At 54.3% G+C, this 23,229-nt stretch overlaps 2 protein-coding genes across 3 annotated transcripts in view; one reads left to right on the top strand and one right to left on the bottom strand.

Moving 5' to 3' along the window:
• The window catches only part of SLC4A2 (solute carrier family 4 member 2), a 53,498-nt gene extending 48,202 nt beyond the window's left edge, over positions 1-5,296 (bottom strand). Inside the window, exon 1 of one of the 2 annotated variants that reach the window (XM_061586280.1) lies at positions 4,940-5,296. The gene's annotated coding sequence lies outside the window, so the exon portion shown is untranslated. The remainder of the gene's footprint in view (positions 1-4,939) is intronic. The other variant, XM_061586293.1, reaches the window with a different exon arrangement.
• Positions 5,297-7,941: 2,645 nt separating this feature from the next.
• CDK5 (cyclin dependent kinase 5) lies at positions 7,942-23,182 on the top strand. The gene is made up of 12 exons (XM_061586294.1): positions 7,942-8,135; positions 8,740-8,828; positions 10,328-10,395; positions 16,914-16,974; positions 17,791-17,847; positions 17,958-18,053; positions 20,979-21,053; positions 21,462-21,558; positions 21,662-21,731; positions 22,189-22,249; positions 22,344-22,424; positions 22,781-23,182. Exons 1-12 carry the CDS (start codon positions 8,099-8,101, stop codon positions 22,865-22,867), a joined length of 879 nt encoding a protein of 292 aa, XP_061442278.1. The 5' UTR covers positions 7,942-8,098; the 3' UTR covers positions 22,868-23,182.
• The last annotated feature ends 47 nt before the right edge of the window (positions 23,183-23,229 follow it).

The following is a 23,229-nucleotide window of genomic DNA, read 5'->3' as shown; positions in this document are numbered from 1 at the left end:
GTCAGATCCGGCTGCTGAAGGGCTCTTCTGAAGTCCCAAACACTCCCCATGAATTAAATGCTCACAATCCTCTTCTGTGAAAGGAAAACTGAAACTATCTCCTGCAGCTCAAACTGAGCAATGCTGGAAGGAGCCCTTGCAGCCCTGCCTGTCTCCAGGAGGCCATGTGCCCAAAGCATGCTTGCGGCAGGACACACTGGCAGGGCAACTGCCTCAGATCATCCAACACAGACAGCTCAACTAAGCCCCAACAGCCCCAAAGAGGCATTCACTTGTGGGAGGAGGAAGCAGGGATGAGGGGGCACCCAACATCCTTGGAGGTGGCTTGGACTGGGCAAGGTTGCACAGCAGCCCCTGGGCTTTGAATCGTAGGGTTGGGATGTGCCTGAGGACAGCAAAAGCCACCCAGGAAATGACAGTGGGTGCAATTCCATGCCAGCCAGCCAGGCCTTGGAATGGATTGCGACCAGCATGTCGGCTGCACCAGACAGCGAGTATCCAATCAATCGTCAAGGGCAAGGAATCGGCTGCCCGCTTCCTTGGGAAACTAGCTGCCCAACAGACACATATTTGCAGAACTTTGCCAAGACACAGGGAAAGGGCACAAGGGCAAGCCCACTTCGCCTCTGGCTCCATTCATTTTCACAAAGGCTGCCTCCCTTCACTCCCCCCCTGCCCCGGCTCAAACACACAGACCTCCCCACGTCAGGCCCCCCAAGCTGGAGACCTCAAATCACAGCAAAATAACATTGGTGTGGAAAACACAATCCACCAAGTCACAACCCATCATTACGCGGAGGGCTTGCCAACAGCCAACATCAGCCGCTGGATAAAAGAGGAACACAGAGCAGAGGCGGCTTATTCAGGGCAGACGCCTGCATGGTGCTCCTAGCTCAGTAACGCTGACATGGACTGGCAGCAACGGCTCAGGCCTACCTGGAAGTGCTGCAGGGAATGAACCTGAATCTTCTGCACACAAAGCAGATTTTTACTTAATTATTTCAACCACTGATGTACCACTTAACACTGTAGTTTGTAAGTGGTGTACAATGAGGTTACGAAAGGGACAGAAGAGTAAGAGATGCTGAAATAAAGTCTTTCTCCAGTGCCTGGAGGGCCTCCGATCTCAGCCAGGAGGGGGCTCCACAGAACTGGGTCCACCGCACTGCAGGGGCAGCACCCAGTGGGTGCTCTCCCACAGAGGCTCTACCAATGAGCTTCAGCCCTCCCTCCAAGTGGGAATGCCAGCCGCACAACTCCAGGCTGACCCACTTTGCCCAACACCCCCTACAAAGGCGGCAGCAGCAGGGGGCCCCACGGCAGAGAACCCAGAAACAGAGAAGCCCCATGTGCAAATCCTTCACCCATCCAGAAGCAGAAACTTCAGTAGCAGCTACTGGGAAATGATGGGCCACAACAGAACCGTCTTCTGCTGTTTGCTTCTCCCTCAGGGCAACAATTCCCCCCCCTCCAAAACCCAAAGGGATAAAAGCAGGTGTTCACGTTGCTTTATAGCGGAGGGAAGAGAGCGGGGTCCCCCAGTGGATCTCTGAAGGATGGGGGAAGGTATGGCTGCCCCCCTCCTGGCTGGGCACAAGAGCCCCTCCCACACTGCCAGGTGTAGCCTAGGCGAGCCCCTGCCATTTCCCACACCCTGGGGCTTCTCCTTGTCTTGCTGAGTCCGGGAGGCAGAGCTCGGCTTCCAGGCTCATTCCTGGGGCTCACTGACTCAGGGGCCTCCAAAGTGCGTGGGCACTGGCCAGGGATCCCACGCCCAGAGCGGGGCCTCCACGCTGAGTGTGAGAAAGCAAAGATAAGGATCTTTCAGAGGAAGCCCCAAAACAACCACAAGTGAGGAGGAGCCCGGCTGCTTCCAAGAACGGCCGGGAAATACCTGCAATTACCCAGGCTGGGACCGGCTGATCAAGCCCCCCCCCCCGGTACGGAGAGTCATTACGAGGGTAACGCTATGAGCTTTCAGCTCGGAGAACAAAACCACTAATTAGTCAGATGCAAGGAGCCCCAGTAACAGCCCTGACAGCAACAGCCAGCCTGTTTTAATGTGGAGAGAGAAATCTGGGAGCCAGCCTCAGCCGCTGACTGCCTGGCTCAGCCAAGGCCCGCCCATCTTGTGGCAAATTCTTCTACAAGGCCAGCCCCGGCCTGTTAGTGGGTTGAAGGGGAAACGAGGGGGAGGGGCATCCCCTGGCCCCGCTACCTGCCCCAGAAGCCCCATGCAGGCCATGGGCAATTGCTGACCTTCACTAGGGCTGGGCATCCATCATCACACCCAGGGGTGCTGCTCCCTTCCTGGACAGACCAGCCCACCCTGCATCAATCAGCATTTTGTGACTTCTAGGCCACGGTAGTCAGGTTGCCACAGTGCACTGTACGTGGGGCTGCCCTTGAAGACAGCCTGGAAGCTTCACACACAGTGCAGGCGCATGCCTCCTGTCAGCTGCAGTGAGGCAGACACAGAGGCAACCTGCTCTGGCCAGCCCCACTGGCTGCCAGTTTGCTTGCAGGTTCAACCCCAGCCAAGGTGCTAGCTTTACTCTCTTAAACCCTCCACAGCCTGCGACCAAAACACAGTTTAAGGACCTGCCTCCCCCAAAACAAAGCCCAGAGACTGCCAGCTCTGCCAGCTGGTGCTGCTCACTGCCCCACCCCCATGACAGGCATGCAGAGCAAGCGCTTGCTTGGCTTTGTCCTGTAGCTGGTTTTGTTGTAATATGCTGTTTGTTTTACTGTTTTGGTTTATAGGGCTTTTGTTTATTCTTTGTTCCATACTCCGCGTGTGGAAAAAGCAGTTTATAAATTCAATAAATTAATGAGGCACCTGCTGGAAAGGTGGAATCGAGTGGAAGAGGAACAGGGACTGGCATTGCTAAAACAATGCACTGTGCTCCCACTTCCCTGGAAGCTCTGCCAAAACGCTACCACTCTGCACATGCTTAGAGGCACCCATGCCTCCAACCAATCTGATAAAGGGCAGAGAAAACAACAGTGGATGTGAATCCACGAAAAGTGGAGGTGTCGCCACAGTCAACAGCAGTGGCAACAGGAGCAACTGGTCACGTTCCAGGGCCCAAAGCCAGTCCTGAGGGCTGGGAGAGGAAGGGCAGGAACTGAAGCCCAGGCGACACCCTGGGCAGGAGAGGAGAGAGCAGAGGGAGGCATGTTCACATGAGCCAGAGTGACACAGGGGAAGGATTGCTGGGCCTTCTTCCGACACAGGTAGAAGAGGAGGAAGGCTCCATGCAGCCTGAAAGTGCCCTTCAAACCTCTGGCAGCCCAGGGGAAGCAGCCAATGTGGTCCCCTCCAGAGGCCCCAGCATGGCCAATGGTCAGGGGCGATGGGACCCGTAGGCCAGCACCCCCACACTGGCTGCTCCCCCTGGGTTGCCACTCCGACCTGACAAAAGGTGCCGCCTCTTTTGCTCTGAATTTCGTCTTCTGAAGGGCCACAGCGGGATGGGAAAAGGCTCTAGAACCCTCCTTCCCCAGCTCCCACCATCACAGCCAGTGGGAGCTGTGGTCCAAAACATCTGGAGGAGCATCTGTTGGGGAAGGCTCCTCCAGAGCCACCGGATGGTGCTGCTGCTGCTGCAAAGTGCCTCAGACCTTGGGGGAGAGGATGCCAGGGTTGTCCCCCAAGCCCTTGTGGTGCTCCCCAGTGCCCAGGGCTGGGCTAGGGCAGAGAAACTCACGGGGGAGATTGGGGGGGCTGTCTGCAGAAGCAGGCATGGTGTGCAAGGCTCTGCAGGCAGGCAGGCGAGCGCCACCCCTGGAGAATTTCGCCGTTGAGAGGATGCTTCCCTCCCTCCCTGGGCAGGAAAAGGCTGGATCCTTCCCCCTTCCTGGGAATGCAATGTGCCCTTCTCAGGTTATGCAACTACCTCTCCAGCAGGCACTGGCTGGGCCCGGAAAGCGAGGGAAGGTGTTTGCACCCACAGCAGAAAGGTGTGTCCACTCCCACCTCCGCCACTCCTTTCTCTGCCTGCAGCCACCCCTGAGCAACAGAGACTTGAAACCACTGCACACACCTCCTACCCACACCCTGCTGGCTCTCTGCTGCCAGGGAAATGGCACCTGGCGCCCCTCTGCCTGAGGGCTTCTGACTGCCCCCAGCATCAGCCCTGGTGCATGGGGGTCTGGGTCATGAAGGGCCTGGGCTGGGGAAGAGAACGATCCTGCGTCACAGCGGGCGACTAGGTGGCCCTTTGGAGTTGACCACGCAGACATAGACAGACATTTGCCTCACTGCACACGTCGGACCCTCTAGCTGGAGTTACAGGAAGAAGTTCCCAGCTATGGGGACAGGGGGATCACCAGGAGGCTGCCATCCAAAAGTGCAATACGCAAAACAAGAGCTGGCTCTCTCCAAAAGCGGAGGCCACGAAGTTCAGGTGCCCCGTGGCGGGGCTAAGGGGCATTTTCAGGAGCTTTGCCTCCGCTCCAAGCGCCGCTACAGATCCATTTGTCCGTGGACGGTGTGCGCCTGCAAGCCTCACCAGGCAGGTACGGCTGCCCACCTGGGACGGGTCCCGCAAAGACATCTGGCGGGCCACTAGCCATGGTTGGCGAGCGGCCTGTTGAACCGACAGGCTGGGGACTGGCCTTCACAAGGAGAGCGCCTGGGCAACGTGTCTCTGAGAACACGCAGAGTGCGCGCCACCGGTTGGGAGCAGCAGCCAGGCCAGAGGATGGAGCCCTGCTGGCGCCGGGAGAGGCTCAGGGTCAGGGGCTGCTGCTGGCCGGCCGGTCGGTTCTTGGCCGGGGAAGGGGGAGGCGGCGTCAGCATCATCTTCCTCCTCCTCCTCCTCCCGAGGAAAGGAGGCGCGCCAACCCCCTCCTCTCTCTGCCCGGGCCGCGGACACGCTTCTTCTCCCACACCAGCCCCCCTCGACTCGTGCGCGCGCCCACGGGCGCCACTCACCCGCCGCTGGAAGAGCACCGGCAGCAGCCTCAGGCGCGCGACCGCCCGTCCCTCCAGCCGCGAGGAACCAGCTCCGCTCGCCACCGGGCCGTGCGCAAGCGAGTCGAGGCGCCGCGCGCTCCCGGCTCCGCCACGTGCACGGCAGCACGGCCCCCGCCGCCCGAAGAGTGGGGAGCCCCGCCCAGGCGTGAGGCGGACGGAGGCAGACAGAGAAAGACGCCGAGGCGGAAGCCAAAGACCTCGGACAGGCCGTGGCCGCCTCCCGCGCCTCAGAAGACCCGGGAGCCGGGCCCGAGCCCCGCTAATCCTGCAACTGGCGTCGCCCGGCGCCATCCGGCCTCCGGCCCTGGAGACGAAGCATCGACGTCGCGGCTTGCAGCCATCGATGGCCTCTTCCACGGGTGCGCCCAATCCTCTGTGAAAACCGTCCACGTTGGCGCATCGCGGACTCTCGTGGGAGCGAAGGCCAGAGTTTAACCACGCATCGCGGGAACGACTTTTCTTGTCTGGCCTGCATCGCCCAACGTGCCGCGTCATTGGAGGTCCACAAGTTCTAGCGTTAGACTGAGGGAGAAAATCTGCTGTCTGCATGTCATGCATAATTTTATAGGAGTCTGCTATGCCACCCCCCCCAATACTCACCATTTCTCTAAACTAAAAAGCCCGAAATGCTGCAGCCTTTCCTCATAGGGGAGCCCCTCCAGTCACCTGATCATTTTGGGCAGTTTTCGAGGTGAGGCGAGCAGAACCGTACACAGTATGCAAATACTGCTGGCACCATAGATTTGTTATGTTTTATTTTCAACACCTTTCCTCATGATCCCTACCATGGAGTTTGCCGTTTTCACAGCTGCCACACACTCAGTCAACATGTTCATCGAGCGCTCCACCACAGCCCCAAGGTCTTGTTTCTGGTCAGTCCCTGCCAGTTCAGACCCCATGCGCGTATATGTGACATTTAGATTTCTTGTCCCAATATACATAGAATCATATTTGCCTTTTCACCCAGTCTGAAGATACCATTTTGGAGTTCCTTGCAATATCGTCGTGTTTTTCCAGCTTTGGTGTCATCAGCAAACTTGGCCACCTCACTGCTCACGCTAACTTCCATTCATTTAGGAACAAGTTAAAAAGCAAAAGTCCCCATCTCAGTCCTTGGGGAACTCTGCTGTCTACATCCCTCCATTGGGAGAACTGTTCATTTATTCCGACTCTGGGCCTCCTGGTCTTTAACCACTTCCTAGTCCAGAAGTGGTCCTCTCATGCCATGGTTGCTAACCAGCCTGTGACTCATGGGCACATTTGCAAACCAGAAAGGCTGTTGTGGGTCCCCACAATCAATTATATTGGCTATAATAGAATGCTTCTTTCAAGCCTTGCTTCAGCCAGGGAAGGGAAGGGAAGGGAAGGGAAGGGGGAGAGCCCAGGGGGCACCAGAGAAGGTCTATGAGGGCACACGTGGACCTGCAGACGCAACCCCTGCTCTAAGAATGTCTGGAGGTGGTGGTGGAAACAAGGGCCGTTCTGACCCCGAGCACAGGACCTTGCAGCGGGGCATCTTGCAGACCCATTCCCACATGAGCCCTTGCCATGGGCACCCCCAGCTCCGCCTAGAATCAGGCTGGGTAAGACCAAGGCCTGTTTGCACATGGGAGGCCATCAGGCCACGGAACTGGAATGCTGCCTTGCATTGCGCCAGGTGTGGATGAGTCCTTGCAGCTCAAACACTGGAGGTGAGGCTTGCACCATCACTTCAGGCAAATCCCTCAATCCATGTGAGAGATCCTGGCAACGAGGGATGGCCTGCTGCCTGGGAAGAGAAGGTGCCCTCTAGGTATTCCACCACCCTCGGAAGCTCAGGGGAGGGGTGGCCCGGAAGAGGGCCTTCTCTGTGGTGGCCCCTAAGTTGTGGAAGTCCCTGCTCACTGAGGTGCGTCTGGCACAGTCATTGTAAAACTTTTGGCAAATGCTGAAGACGCACCTCTTTACCTCGGCTTTTGACACCTGAGAGAGAGATATTTTAGGACCCTCTCTAGTTGCGAACGTAATTTGTTTTAAACTGTTTTTAATCATGTAGTTTATATGGTTGTGACCTGCCCTGGAACCTAGAGTGAATTATAACAACAACAACAATAAAAGGCACCTCTTTACCTCGGCTTTTGACACCTGAGATGTATATTTTTAGGACCCACCCCATTTTCTGTGATGTTGTTTAGGTTGTTTTTAAGTGTTTTTAATTACGTGTCTTAAAACTATTGTAACCCGCCCTGGTTTAGGACCGCAGGAACTGCCTTGTGCAGATTCGGACTACCTCATCTACCTTGTACCTCAGTATTGTCTGCACTGACTGGCAGCAGCTCTCGAGAGTTTCAGGGAGATGGACTCCTTCCCAGCCCTACCGGGGCCAAACTCTGGGACATTTTGCGAACAAAAGCATGTGCCCTGAGCCGAGGCTCCCCTCTCCCCGTCATGGCCTCAGTTATGCGGCTGCCAGTGCTCCCTGGGGGTTCAGGCAGGCGGCCCCACGGCCAACCCGGAGAGGCCAACCTGGGACCGTCTGCGTGCAAAGCAACTGCTCCGCCCACTAAGCAGCAGCCCCTCCCCAGGTGCTTGGAGCTGCTCGAGGGTGTCTGGAGCCGCACTGCAATGCCAAGTAAGAATACAAGATCGTTCCAAAGCATGTACAGGGCGCAGAGCCCTCAGCACCCAATCGCACAGGTCGTCCTATTACAATTTTGATCCATGCAGTAGCTGCTGTGGCCGGAGGCGGGGTCGGTGACGGAATCAGCCGGAGGGTGCCATCCGGGCTGTCCTGGGCCCGTTCCTGACGCCGTCCGCTTCGCGAAAAGGGGGCCGGCTTTGCCCGGAGGAAGAGCAGCCCAACGGCCCCTAGAGTCTCCGGGGCGAACGCGGTGCTCAGCACGCGCCCAGAGGCACCCTCTACCCCGGTCCACGGAGGCGCGCTCAAAAGCCGTGTTCAAGCGGAGCCCTGCCTGCCCACGTCGTGGCGCCTGCCGGGAACTGTAGTCTCTGCGGCCAAGCGTGGCAGACCGGGGATGCGCGCGCAAGGCGTGCTGGGAGTTGTAGTCCCAGCCGGCCCGGGAGGGGAAGGAAGGACGGAGGGCTCCTTCGGGCTGCGCTGCCGGAGCTCGGGCGGCGATGCAGAAATACGAGAAGCTGGAGAAGATCGGAGAGGGTGGGGGCCGCGGGGGGGAGAGGGTGATGGGGGCCGCGGGGGGGAGAGGGTGATGGGGGCCGCGGGGGGGAGAGGGTGATGGGGGCCGCGGGGGGCAGAGGGTGGGGGGGCCGCGGGGGGCAGAGCGTGGGGGGGCCGCGGGGGGCAGAGCGTGGGGTGGGGGCCGCGGGGGGGAGAGGGGGCGCGCAGGCATCCTGCATGCGGGGGGGCGGCGGCGAGGAGGAGGATGTCGCCGGAGGGGCGCATCTGCCAGGCAGGAAGAAGAGAGGAGACGAGCTTTTGGGAGAGGGAGATGGGGGCTACGTCCTCCTCCCATGCTCACCCCGCTGCGGCTGCTTTCCCAGTCCGGGCTGGGAATGCCAGCCGGGGAGGGGGAGGGTCTCTCAGTGTTACAGAGGATGCTTTGGGAGGGGTCGCCACTTCGGGGTGTCTGCAGTGGCCCCCACCCCCGAGCAGGGGAGGGCACGAATGAGGTACGGTTCCTCCCCCTACCCCCTCGTCTCCAGGGCTGGCCTCCCTGCTGCGTGGCTCAGGGTGGTGACTCGCCATGGAACGGGGTTCAGGGTGCCAAGGACATCCGAACTCTCTCTCTCCCCCTCCCCAGGCACCTATGGGACGGTTTTCAAGGCCAAGAACCGGGAGACGCACGAGATCGTGGCCCTGAAGAGGGTGCGGCTGGACGACGACGACGAGGTTGGTGCCCAGGGGGGAGGGGGCGCTCTCCTTCTCTGAATCAGGGCCCCCCAGCCCTGCCTCAGTCAAGCGCCTCGTGAGGCACCTCTGAGGAGGTAGCGGAGGATGCCTGCCTGAGCCCTGCGCCTCCCCTCGTGGGGTTGCCCCCAGCGGGTAGGGCCGGGGGAATGCCCCCAATTCATGCCATGGGGGCCAGAGTTCCCCTCAAGATCTCAGTCCTGGCGAGGGCGGGTGGAAAAATGAAAATAGGAAGAAAAATAGGAAGCCTCCAGAGAGGACCTAGGAAGGTGCCCGTCCGACTGCTGGCTCATGTAGGTCAGGAATGTCTGTGTGGATTGGCAGCGGCGCTCCAGGGTTGCACATGAGAGTCGTTCCCAGTCCTAACTGGAGATGCTGGGAATTGAACGCAGGTGCTCTGCCACTGACCCATCTAGCTTTGTATTGTCTGCACCAGCCTTCGCCAACCTGGTGCCCTCCAAATGACTACAGTTTCCAGTAGCCCCGGCCAGTACAGCCATATGATGCTAGGGCTTATGGGAGTTGTAGTTCAGGCTGGTTAACACTGCTGTACCCTGACGGGCAACTGCAGCTTTCCATCATTTTAGGCAGGGGACACTCCCAGCCGTTCCTGGAGATGTCAGAGACTGAACTTGGGACCCTCTGGGTGCAAAATGCATTTCTATCAGTCTGGCCTCATGCACCTGGGATTTGGACTAAGGGCCTCTCCAGACGGGTGGTGGGGTCTTGGTGGCTGCATTCTGCAGCATGTCACTGGTGCAATAACAGTGTGTTAATGGACTAGCCCGTCCACACATCATTCCACTTTATGAGTCGTTCCTCAATGCTTCCCCCAGGTTATTGCATTGTTGCCATCTGGAGGGGCCACTCTTGTGCTGTAGCGCAATCAAAGCAGGACAAAAAATAAACTGGAACATTTGTGGTTGAAATGGTCAGCAGGAAGTTAGGAGATATGCACAGATAGGAAGAGAAACAGTATGTCCACCCTGAAACTTTTGCAGGCCCAAACAGTGTTGAAAGTGGGATATGCATAACCACCCCAATACCACGACTGAGCACAAATCATTGTGAATGCACAATGAGGAGGAGCCCTTCACCTCCTGCTCTTTTGCAAGGGGCCCCAACACACGGCCTGCTCTCTGGAGGGCCCCTTTGCGCTTGGCTGAACTGCCATGGCTTCTCACGGAAATGGCAGCTTTGCACAGTTGTTGAGAGGTCTGCTAGAGATCCCAGTTCCTGTTATAGTTCTCAGCATCCCTTGGTTGGGAGCCACAGTAATTCACTCTGGAAGTGGAGGTGTCTCTTGGCAGCTGGTGGGTGGGTGGATTCTCTGTCTCAGAGGGGTCTGGGACTTGCAGAGGATGCTTCTCACCCCTTGGGCTCTGCCCCTTGTGAAGACTGAGGGGGAACTTCCCCTGAATTGGTGGCAGGGGAGAGAGAGCCAAGCAGAGACAACATCCCTCCCTCCCTCTGCCTTTTAGGGAGTCCCCAGCTCAGCCCTGCGGGAGATCTGCCTGCTTAAGGAACTGAAGCACAAGAACATTGTGAGGTGAGCTGTTGAGGGCTGGCTTAATTTTAGCTTTGAAGTGCCAGGGCTCAGCTCTGGAACACACTGGGGTTGCAAAGGACGGGAAGCCTATGGCATTTCAGAATTAATCCATGTACATACCAAAAGCCGCCCCAGGCCCCCCCAGGTTTATTGCAGCTGCAGCTTCTATGGATCTGGCAAAGTGGCCTTTGGGCCACAGGCGTTCTGCCATTGTGCATCTTGGAGGTACCCCAGGACACTCTGTGTGTGAGTGTTGTGTCTGGCCCCATTCCAGGTATTTGAGTGATGGGGGCCAGCTTCTGGGGCTGAATCAACTCTGAGCTTGCACCCCGGTTCTCTCCTGAGCAATGAAGCAGCTCTGGGTGCCCTTCTCTCTCTCTCTCTCTCTCTCTCTCTCTCTCTCTCTCTGTGTGTGTGTGTGTGTGTGTGTGTGTGTAGTCCCTTTTGCTGATGGTGCAACCAAATAAACGATTAGATTGGGACCAGAAAACAAAAGAATTCCAGAGAGGGAACTTTTGTTTCTGGCTTTTTCAATCCTGTCCTTTTAAAGAAATATTTTTCCAGAGATGCATGTTCCACAATTGAGTCATGAGTCCTCATTGGGACAAGAGATAATTGGCTATCAGATGGGGCCCCAGGGTGCACCAGGCCGCACAGATTTATTTGTTTATTTATTATTTGATTTATATCCCGCCCTTCCTCCCAGCAGGAGCCCAGTTTGGCCCCATGGCACACAGTGTGGGGAGAGAGGGCACAACCTTGTGTGTCCCGTTCACCCACCCAAATAAAACCCCACCATCCTCAGCCCTGAATCTGGTTTCTGGCCTGGCTATGAGACAGAAGTGGCTTTGGTAGCCTAGCGGATATTCGTCTGGAAATCCATGGGGTGGATAGTTCCCTGCTGACCTTAGCTGAGTGCTCAGCTGTTTTCAATACTGTAGACCATACTGTTTTTTCCTGCACCATTGGGTTGGGGGTAACTTTCTGGAGTTTCATTCAGAGGGTGGTCGTCAGGGGTGCTCCCTCAACCCGGGAGGAGGAGTCCCACAGTGATTGGTGTCATCACTGGTGCTCTTGAAGCCGCAGGGTGGGGTCATCTGGAGCTTTGAGGCTGATAACCCTCAGTGCTATATTGTGTTGTGTCTCCACTGTGAACCAGCCCTTGGAGACTGTCATTGAGTGGGTGAGGGTGAACAGCTTTGGGCTGAATGCAGACCAGGCATGGGGGATGTGGGGACGAGGGGATGATCAGGGTCTGGGCGGGGGATGGATGTGTTTGTGATAGGCTGGGCTGCTCTCTCCCTCTGAATCTGAGGCGAGTCCCTGGAGCCAGGCCTGTCTTTTGAGTGAGCAACACAGGCGGGCGAGACGCCTTTCGCCAGAGGTGCCTGTTGCAGAGGCCCTCCCTTCCGGGGCAGTGCTGGCCTGCAAAAGTCCTGATGACTTCAAAGGTGGCACCTGGAGCTTTCCAACTGTACTCGTTGGCGAAGGAGAACAAACACATTTAAAGTAATTTTATTTTATTTTATTTTGGTTCAGGGTAAGTCCAGACAGGGCGGCATAATTGTAACCATGGCTCCATTCACATGCAATGGTAAGTGGTGGCCTGTCCAAAACAAAACATGGCTTACCACACACAAGCAGCAGATTGGCACACTCTGTGCTCAGTTGCACCTACCCTTCTCCTTCCTGTGCCATGCCAAGAGGCAGCAAGGCAAGCTCTGGCTGGCGTACATGTGATCCAGCCCTCGTGCGTTGTTTTCCCCACAAGAGAACTAGGTGCAGGAAGGCCAGAGCAATACTTGGCTTCATCTTGTGGCTTGTTTAGAGCAAAACCAACCACAACGCTAGATCACAGCACAGGAAATCATAGAATCGTAGAATAGTAGAGTTGGAAGGGGCCTATAAGGCCATCCAGTCCAACCCCCTGCTCAATGCAGGAATCCAAATCAAAGCATTCCCAACAGATGGCTGTCCAGCCGCCTCTTGATGTCGGAGAGCCCACTACCTCCCTAGGCCACTGGTTCCATTGTCGTATGGCTCTAACAGTTAGGTGCAGGGCAGGTGCGATTGAACAGAGTGCAACATCGCTCATTCCCAGTAAGCTGCACTTTATGGCTTATCACTGTATGTGAACCAGGCCAATATTAAAAATATTAAAACGTTGGATTTGTTGAGGTAGTTAAGAAGTTGTATACCTTCAGGTTGTTTTGGGTTACCAAAGATGAGATGCAGACACAAGGTTTGCTTACAAAGAGTTAAAATTTATTGAGTGTACTTACAAAGCATACAGCCAAGTATCCCCAATAAAAGTGGATCAGCCACACAGCTCTGCAGTAGCTGGTGTCAGACTGAACACTCCTATTGGGCACAAGAAACATTTTTATAGCATAAAAACTGGCACACAACTATAATATTACATAAATGATTAATGAGTATACAGACATCAAAAATAATATATCGTGGCACCTGCGCATACCTAACCTTTAACAGGACACCTTAAAATACAATAGAGATTGCCAACTAGCTGTCTAGTGCTAAGATCTATTTTCATCTTCCTTTCATCCTCCAACTAGCTACAGCTATCTCACCTGCCCCATCCCATCATTGACCGTCCCTTGACTCATCCACCTGTCGTAATCTTAGCCTTTGACTAGATGCTTAACGGGGCTCCTTTCATGTCTTGATTAATGAGATGTCTTCCTAATACCATACTGGGCAAGCCATCATGTACTCATTAAAACACCTAGATTAGAGTCCAGGTGAGCCTGAGGTGATCTGGCATACCCAAGGATGCTGGGGCTCTAAAGGGGGAATATAATCCTTTCGGCTAAATAAAATATGCTAAAGCTATATTGTAGCTTAAAAATATATTTTGCTACTACAGGGCATATAGAAGTGTACATACACAGTTGCTGAGGGAAGCCAGTCCAGAGAGAAGAATTCATCAGAGTCAGTCGGTCCTGGACTGAGGGGTGGGCTCTTGGTGATGTGACAAGCCATCTCAAATTTATCCAGCTGCTGAATTCCTTAGATATCTATATACTCCCTTCCCCTGGGTTAGTAATAAATTTAGAAAGACACAAGGTTTTGCAACTTGCTTACATGTCCTTTGATGTGTGTTTTCTTCAGCAAGAAACGTACACAGCAGTGGTCAGACTCTTTTAAAATGACATCACAGAGCTGTAGTTAAAACAATGCAAACCCCTGCTTCTGTTACACTCTTGATTAATGTTATCGATAACAATGTGGAACACGCAACCTGGGACAATCTCTCTTCAAAAGGGCAGTGAATTCTTGCCTTTGCGATGCAACTTCCAACTTTGATTAGACAATAGACTGTGACAGAAAAGTCCAATACGGCTCTCAACCAGCAAAATCCTCAACCTTCCGGCTTAGAAGAGCCAGAGTCCAAGGGAGCCACAGGACTTTTATATCAAATCCAATCCAGAGCCTACACTCCTATACCCTCTCCCATTTTGCACCCCCTTTTCTCTGTTGCACATCCAACACCAAGGTCACCTTTCCCAGCCTGGGGCTGTCCAGGCATTTTGACGACAGCTCCCATCAGTCCCAGCATCATATGGCCGCGCTGACTGAGGCTGATGGGAGTTGTCTTTCAAAACATCTGGAGGGCACCAGACTGGCAAAGGCTGCACTGAGACATCAGGCACACTCTAGAGGGCTTTAGCTAGTCATGCCTCATGTCTTACTGTGGGGTTTTACATGGCCCCATATATAACAGACCACACTGACTTCTGTCTATGTCAGTCACGCCGGCTGCATCAAGTAGTCGTTCAGACTGGTTCTTGCAATCAGCCCTTTCTTTAATTACCTGGGTCAGTTGGGATGGTCTTTTTTTATGACATATTACAGATTAAAGTTCATTGTGAATATTACTTAGGCTATTATGTTTCCAGTCAAGGTCTGCTATTGTAGATAGGCTTGACTACTGTAATTTGCTTTATGTGGGGCTGCCCTAGAAGGAGACTTGGAATCCTCAGTGAGTGCAGATCTGGGCTGCTCACATTTTGGCAGGTTTCCAGCTGACAACTGAACTGGTTCCTGTGTGCTTCCAGGCCCAATTCCAGGTACCCTGAAAGTTCCAAGGTAACCTTTGAAGCCCTTGACAGCTGTGACCCACGTGCTTCAGGCACTCTCCATGTTTCAGCCCATGTATTATATATTTATATTATTCAAATTTGTATGCCACTTTTCCATATAAAAATGCTGAAATCGGCTCACAATAGAACAGCAAAAATGAAAATTAATTCATCATTAAAATCTAGTATTTAAATGATCATTTCAAACAACAATCCAACAAATTAATTGAGTTATTATATGGACATTGTAACCTTTTAAAGTCATCATGAAATGAACTAAAACATGCCAATTAATGACAAATGTAATAAACATTCCAATGCAATTGCATACCAACTATAATGCAGTCTGCAGCTACTGCATGGAAGTGTCTGCTGCATGCAGGATCTGGCCCCGCTCCACATGGCTTTACAACACTGGCCGAGAGGATCAGCAACAACAGCAGCAGCTAGGAGCGGGGGCTTCACTGCTGTAGCCCCCTTGCTCTGCCCATTGTGGTGAGGTGATATTTTGCAAGAGTTGACAAACATTCTTTTATTTATCATTCTTATGTGTGGCTGATTTTGTGCCATGCTTTTAGGGACTACTTCATTTGATGTTTGATTTATCATTCTGTACCTTTACTTGTTTACATTTATTTTTAAGCCACTTTGAGCACCCTCAAAAATCCCTCTAGAAAAGGTTTTAATAGACAGCTCTGTGCTCCGACACAACTCTCTGGAGGGCCCGTTCCAGGGGCAGCTGGAGAGTCTGTTCTCCCAACACAGCCAGTCATTTTCATAGAATCCTAGAGTTGGAAGGGGCCTTGTAGGCCATCGAGTCCAACCCCCTGCTCACAGCAGGAAATCCACAGCTAGAGCATCTCCCGCAGATAGCTGTCCAGCCTCTGCTTGAAGACATCCAGCGAAGGGGATCCCACCACCTCCCTAGGCAGTCGGTTCCATTGCCGAACTGCCCTTACCGTCAAGAAGTTCCTTCTAATGTCCAATCTGAATCTACGCTCCTGCAACTTAAAACCATTAGACCTAGTCCTACCCTCTGGGGCAGCAGAGAACAAATCTGTACCCTTCTCTATGTGACAGCCCTACAGGTACTTCAAGAGTGCAATCATGTCACCCCTCAGCCTTCTCTTCACCAGACCGAACATGCCAAGTTCCTTCAACCTTTCCTCATAAGACTTGTTCTCCATACCGGCTATCATCCGCGTCGCCCTCTTCTGAACCCGCTCTAACTTGTCTATATTTTTCTTAAAATGAGGCGCCCAGAACTGAATGCAGTATTCCAGATGAGGCCTGACTAATGCAGAATATAGTGGGACTATTACTTCCCTCGACCTGGAAACTATAGCTCTGTTTATGCAGCCCAAAACCGCATTTGCCTTTTTTGCTGCAGCATCACACTGCTGGGTCATGTTCAACTTGCGATCCACTACAATTCCAAGGTCCTTCTCACACACACTACTGCTAAGCCGGGTATTTCCCATCCTGTACCCATGCATTTTGTTTTTGTGGCCTAAATGCAGAATCCTCCATTTTTCTTTATTGAATGTCATTTAATTAATTTCAGCCCAACTTTCTAGTCTATCCAGGTCCCTTTGGATTTTATTCCTGTCTTCCATTGTGTTAGCTATGCCTCCCAGTTTCGTATCATCTGCAAAATTCATAAGGCTTCCCTCCACCCCATCATCTAAGTCATTGATAACAATGTTGAAGAGTATCGGCCCCAGGACAGAGCCCTGTGGCGCTCCACTCGAGACCTCCTTCCAGTCCGAAGCAGAGCCACCGACGACCACTCTTTTGAGTACAGTTTTCCAACTAGTTGTGAATCCACCTGACAGTATTTCCATGTAGTCCGCATTTGACCAGTTTGCTAATCAAAAGGTCGTGGGGGACTTTGTCAAACGCTTTGCTGAAATCTAGATAGATGACATCTACAGCATTTCCACCATCTACTAAGCTAGTGACCTGATCAAAAAGAGAGAAGAGATTTGTTTGACAGGATTTTTCTACGTTATAGAATCATAGAATCCTAGAGTTGGAAGGGGCCTTGTAGGCCATCGAGTCCAACCCCCTGCTCACAGCAGGAAATCCACAGCTAGAGCATCTCCCGCAGATAGCTGTCCAGCCTCTGCTTGAAGACATCCAGCGAAGGGGATCCCACCACCTCCCTAGGCAGTCGGTTCCATTGCCAAACTGCCCTTACTGTCAAGAAGTTCCTTCTAATGTCCAGTTCCTCTCCATGTATATCAGCTCCATGGTTTTCTCTTTCCCTTTTGCGTCCTCTGAGTAGGTGGAGCTCTGTGGCACTCTGTGTGTGTGTGTGCATGTAAGAGAGAGAGATTTCCTATCTCTGCTCATATGGTCTCCCTTGGGTGCTAGTTGGAGTGTCATCACTGGATTTGCTGCTCTTCCCCCCAGGTTGCATGATGTGCTCCACAGTGACAAGAAGCTCACGCTGGTCTTTGAATTCTGTGACCAGGTAAGTGAGTTGGGGGGGGCAGTGACAGCTCTGGTAAAATTTCATAAGGTGAGCCTGGCTGCAGCTGGATGAGGCCAAAGGGGGCCCATTTGGTCCAGCATCCTGTCCTCGCAGTGGCCAACCAGTTGCCCCAAAGGATGCCTGCAAGCAGGACCTGAGCACAAGAACAACTCTCTGCACTTGTGACTCCCAGCATCTGGCATTAATCAGAGTCCTGCCTCCAACTGCAGAGGGAGAGCATAGCCATTGTGGCTAGTAGCCATTGATGGCCTCCTCCTCCCCCCCCCATGAATTTGCCAATCTTCTTTTAAAGCCATCCAAGCTGCTGGACCTCACTGCCTCCTGTGGGTGCCAGTTCCACACTTTCACAATGCGCTGTGTGTGGGGAAAGTGCCTGTCATTTGGTCTGTCCTGAATTTCCTGCCAATCGGCATCGCTTGGATCACTCCGGCTGGGTCCTCGTATTGGGAGGGAGGAAGAAGGCTCTCCACCCACTTTCTCCATGCTGGGCGCATAAATTTGTACACATTTTCCCGCAGGCTACAAAGGTCCAAGTAAGACCACTCCTGCCCCTTTTTCAGAGAGGGAAGCAGCCTTGTTATAAGCTGAGGGAGGTCTGGGGAGAGAGAACGAGGGAGGCACAGCGGATAAATAATGGCTATCTCCACTTGCACAACCGCTGGCCTTGGCCTCTTGAGATTGTCTCCCAATCAGGAGAGTTTGGGGGCTGCTGTTGCCTGGGAGACCAGCCATTCAAGGGTCTGTGAGTCTTGCCTGCTGACCCCCCGGGCCCTTACTCCTTTTTGTTCTTCCCAGGATCTGAAGAAATACTTTGACAGCTGTAATGGGGATCTGGACCCTGAGATTGTGAAGGTGAGATGGGTGACCTGACTAGGGTGTGTGAGTGTGGCATTGGGGGGCTGGCTGGCGTGGGCAGATTGGGGCCATCATGCCTCCAGGCTCTTTTCCTCTGCCTCCCACAGTCTTTCATGTATCAGTTGCTGAAGGGCCTGGGCTTCTGCCACAGCCGAAATGTTCTCCACCGTGACCTCAAGCCTCAGAACCTCCTGATCAACCGGGTGAGTGTTTGGGTGCGGGAGGGTGCTAGGAGAAGACGACCCAGCGTGGCTTCTGCAAAGGGAAGTTCCCTTTCAGGGTCCTTGGAGAGGTCCAACAAGCATGTACTTCGGGTGGGGGATGGAGAATCTGGTAGACGTGGTGTCCTTAGACTTTGAGGAAGTTTTTGACAAAGCCCCTTGTCAAAGACTCCAGAGTCAGTTTAGGCCAAAGGCAGGAGGCAAAGAGCAGGAACAATGTGCAGTTCTCCCAGTAGAGGGAGGTAAGCAGTGGGGTGCCCTCCCCTATCAGTATTGGGAGGACCAAATTATGGGAAGTTAGGAATGAGCAATGAGGTGGCCAGATAAGCCAGTGATCCCAGATTATTCAGGGTGCTGGAAATTTTAGCAGACTGGGTCAAACCACATGGGACATTCAAGGAAGTTGTGTGAACTTTTGGTGCATCCTAAGTCAATGCCAGTTCAGGCCCTGTTGGTGTATAAAGCTGGGATTTTTTGCCCTCATGTGCCTTACTGCACACATCTGTTGAATCTCATTCGCCCTAGTCTGCCAAGATCTTTTAGGACAGGTGTGGGGAAACTTGTTGGTTCTGTGAGCCAAATTGGACAGTTGTGTGGGGCTTCGCACCTGTCCATAACCTGATGCACAATGACGTCAGGCGCTTGGGCAGTTTGAAGTCCCACGGCTGTGACTACCAGGCACCACGTGCACCCGGCACAGGAGGCTTCATCTCTGCCACACATCGGCCTGCTTTCCCAGGCCAGTGCCAGGTGCATCGGCAGCCACGCCTCTACCTGCCCCACACGTGATGCCATATACATCAGAATGTGTGGGACAAGTAGGCGTGGTGTAGGGAAAGCAGCGTCGTGGTCAGATCTGAACCCCTGGCAGGCCAAGTCTACCCGGGGGCCACAGGGTCCCAACCCGTTTCAGGAGTTCTTTGCAGGGTCAAACTACCTTTTGAGTTGTATGAATTTTCCCCCCTCCAAAAAATGCAAATAGCTGTGGAGGGGGCCACAATCAGGCTTGGAACTGCAGGGTGGGAGTGAGAGTTTAACCCTTCCCCCCTTGCCCCAATCCTACAGAACCCTCCCCACCCACCTCATCCCTAAAGCTGCTGTTTGCATTGGAGAGAAGCTCCAGTTGGCTTGGATTGGGCCCTCTGTGACTGCTCTTTGCATTTGGAGAAAGATTCATGCAACAGAGAAACACATTTAGCATCACGTGCAGTTTGGGCCTCCAAAGACCTCTCGAAGAATCTCTCCAATCTGGAAGATTGTGGATGTTAAAATGGCAAATGCAGCTCACTGTAAATCCGTACAAAATGCTCCACTTTGAATTCCTAACTTCGGAGATACACCATTGGGATCTGAGCTGGCGTTCACTCGGGGTGAATGGAAAGTTCCCCTGAGCAAACTTTCAGTCCAAAATTGGTGAGGGTAAAGCGGGGGTTGGAGTTGTGGTTGGGGGAGGTCTCAAGATGGGGTGGTAGCGGGGGGAGACTTACTGACCTGATTTGCATGTAATGCTTAGCCAAACCATCTATCCATCCCTTTATTTATACATTTAATTTATACCCCGCCCTTCCTCCCAGAAGGAGCTCAAGGTGGCAAACAAAAGCACTAACAGCACTTTAAAGCATCTTAAAAACAAAAGACTTTAAAACATATTAAAACAAAACATCATTTAAAAAAAGCGCTTTAAAAACACTTTAAAAAGCAATTCCAACACAGACACAGACTGGGATAAGGCCTCTACTTAAAAGGCTTTTGGAAGAGGAAGGTCTTCAGTAGGCGGGGAAAAGATAACATAGACGGTGCCTGTCTAATATTGAAGGGGAGGGGATTCCAAAGGGAAGGTGCCACTTTGCTAAAGGTCACCTTCCTATATTGTGTGGAACGGACCTCCTGCTATCTGCAGGAGGCCCTCACCACGGCTAAGCATGAACAAGGAAACCTGTGGCAGCTTCTCAAGGCAAAGATTGGGGCTACTGTAGTTCTCTCCTGGCCCTGCTGCTGCATTTCCTGGGCTAAGCGCTGTCTTGGCATACTTTAGCTTGTGCACTTGCACGTAGGCTCATGGTTTATCTTGCTCCAGACAAACCACTCGCAGTGACCAAGAGTTGCTCTTGGTTTACCGTGGGGAGACAAACCACAAGGCCCGGTTGGGACCAAGGCTAAGGCAAACCATGTCGCAGCTGTGGGTGGCACAGTGGCAGCAGCGGTAGCGGCAGGATGGGGGAAGGGGAAGGAAGCAGCCACAGGCTTCCCTGTGAATAGCTGCACGCTGGCACCGTCGCACTTAGCCATGCTTTGTCTTGCGCTTCTGGGCTGGCAGCAGCAGCAGTGGCAGCCAGGCTCATTTTGCCGTTTCCTGCTTCTGTCCCCCCTCCCCCACTGCCCAGGCGAGCACTCGGTGCCCCTGGGGACAACACTGTGGCATCGTGACCTAGCATCTGTCCGGGGTGGAGAGGAAGATGGCTGGCGTCTCCTCCCCTAGAAGGCCCCTCAGGACAATATTTTGCCAGGATGTTTGGTCGTGACAGGAGCTGTCGGGGGGGGGGAGTGGTGGCTGCTGAGAGGGGGTCAGCCTCTGCCACCACTTGTGGCAGCAGCAAAATGAGGGGGGGCAAAGGTTAAAAAAAGAAAAGGCAGCACCACTGTTGCCAAAAAACCCTGATACAGACTTCCTCTCCCCCCAACCAGAAATGGCTGAAATTGGGGGGATGTTTTTGTTTCAGGCCAAGCTGTGCCTAACCAGGGAAGAGCTCTTGGGATCATGGTTGCTATTGCAGAGATTCCCCTTCCACCCCCGCGGGTTAATTCAATGGGAGTGGAGTGGGGGTCTCCTTCCTGCCCTGGGGAGCATGCAGTGGGGTCCCTGGACTGGACCCTCCTCCTCCACTGACTGCCTGACTTTGCCAACAGAACGGGGAGCTGAAGTTGGCAGACTTTGGCCTGGCTCGGGCCTTTGGGATTCCTGTACGCTGCTATTCGGCCGAGGTGAGCGGGGGCCGTGGGGGGGGGCACCTGGCCGTGGGCAAAGAGTGGCAGAGCAGCCTGCATGGCCAGCCCTGTTCCCGCCTCCCCACCCACGCATGCAGCCTCCCCACCCACGCATGCACACGCCCCATCATTGTGCCTTCTCCGGCCTTGCCTGGCTCACCAGTCTTTGGTGCTCCTGGTTCATCCAGAGGAATGCCAAGAGGAAGGCCAGAAGCTGCCTTGGCTGAGTCAGACAGTGGGCCAGACATGGACTGGCGGCAGCTCTCTGGGATTTCCCCAACGGGGCTCTTTCCCAGCCCTGGTGGGAGGTGACCCTTAAGACCTTCTGCACGGGCCCCTCCCCTTGGACTGGCTCTTGGCGGATTCCCCTTCCAGGCCGGCCCTGACCCCCTTCTCCCCCCACAGGTGGTGACGCTCTGGTACCGCCCTCCGGACGTCCTCTTTGGGGCCAAGCTCTACTCCACCTCCATAGACATGTGGTCCGCTGGCTGCATCTTTGCAGGTAACAGGGGGGCAGAGGTGGCTTTAGTGGTAAACGGCACAGAGTTGGATTTGCAAGGTCTCTGGGGTGCCTGACTTCTTCCTCTTTCCGTCCCCACCACCAGAGCTGGCCAATGCTGGGCGCCCCCTCTTCCCAGGCAATGACGTGGACGACCAGTTGAAGAGGATCTTCCGATATCCGTGGGGAGTGGGCAAGTGCCAGGCCAGATCTGAATAGGAGCAGCCCAGCAAAAGCAGTGATTGGCCAGATGGAGACATGTGGTTGCTGGCGGGGGGGCTGTGGCAGCATGGAGGTGGATTCCGTGGCTTTCCGGGGGGGGGGGGGGAGCCAGAGACTCTCCTGGTGTGAACAAATTTGTTCTTGCTTGTGGGAATGTTTCTTGGCTGCAGAAGGGAAGAGTCCCTCTCTCCCTCCCTCCCGCTTCTGGGACAGCCGCTGAGCACCCCCAACCCTCTGCCATATTTTAAGCAAGCCCACGGGCAGGGGTGGGTGGTTGTGAACACACAGGCCTATGCATGTTGATGGCAGGGGAGGGAGAAGCTACAGTGCTGAGCTCTGAGTGCCGTACTTGGGGGGAGGGGATGGAGGGGTCTTCCACTTGGGAAGGAAGAAGGTCCTTAACTCTTCCACGCTGCTGGGGACCCCCACGGAGGAGCAGTGGCCGGGGATGACCAAACTCCCAGACTACAAGGTAAGGAGGCCCTCCCTCCCCATCTTAGCTGGGGGGTGTTGGGGGGAGAGAGCCCCCGGCACACCCGCTTCTCACCTGCTCTGTTCCCCCTCAGCCGTACCCCATGTACCCTGCAACAACTTCTCTGGTCAACGTGGTGCCCAAGCTCAATACGACAGGCCGGGACCTGCTCCAGGTGAGTGCCCCCCCCCCGAGTGCTCTGGATGGTCTCCTTAATGGAGCCCCCACCCCACCCCCACTCTTCTGCTCCAAGGCAAGGGCGTCCCTCTCCCCGTGCGGCTTCTCCTTCTGCCACCATCCGGCCTCCTGACTTAAGCTTTGGCTGCCAGAGCCCAGGAGCGGCCCCTTTGCCATGGGGATGGCGTGAGGATCAGGGCCCTCGGCCTCCTCTGCAGCTGCTTTTAAAGATGCAGGAACTGGGGGGGATCATTAAAAGATGGGCCACCTCCAGGGGTGGGAAGAGGTCTCTCATCCACTGCTTTCTTTCATGGGGGAGTCTCTGTTCACCGCCCCCCTTTTTCGGCTCCCCAGAACCTGCTCAAGTGCAACCCGGTGCATCGGATCTCTGCAGAGGATGCGCTCCAGCACCCCTACTTCACAGACTTCTGCCCCCCATAGAGGCGTGTGTGTGTGTATCATATCTGGTGTGGCCAAAGGGAGTGTGGGGGGATGCCCCCTCCATGTACCAGCCAGGTTTTTCACCAGCTTGCAGGAGATGCTAGTGCTGCGATCCTCAGGGGACCACTTGGGATGTGAAGGGGGGGGAGAAGTGGGCTAGGCCTCTTGCTTCCTCTCTCCTGCAGCCCCTTCCTCTGCCCCCCCCCATGCCAACAGCAGCTCCTGCAAGCGCATTGAGTAGCCCTGGAGAGCTGTAACTTGTCTCACTGATGTGAATAATATTTTGTGAAATATATATAAAGCGCTTCTTCTGCTTCTGCTGCCTCCTATGCTCTGTGCCAGGCCCCCATTGGCCCCGGGGG

Source organism: Rhineura floridana, chromosome 10, assembly GCF_030035675.1.
Source record: "Rhineura floridana isolate rRhiFlo1 chromosome 10, rRhiFlo1.hap2, whole genome shotgun sequence".
NCBI classification, from domain to species: domain Eukaryota; kingdom Metazoa; phylum Chordata; class Lepidosauria; order Squamata; family Rhineuridae; genus Rhineura; species Rhineura floridana.
The sequence above is the reverse complement of the archived record's forward strand: the minus strand, read 5'-3'. Positions and strand labels throughout refer to the sequence as shown.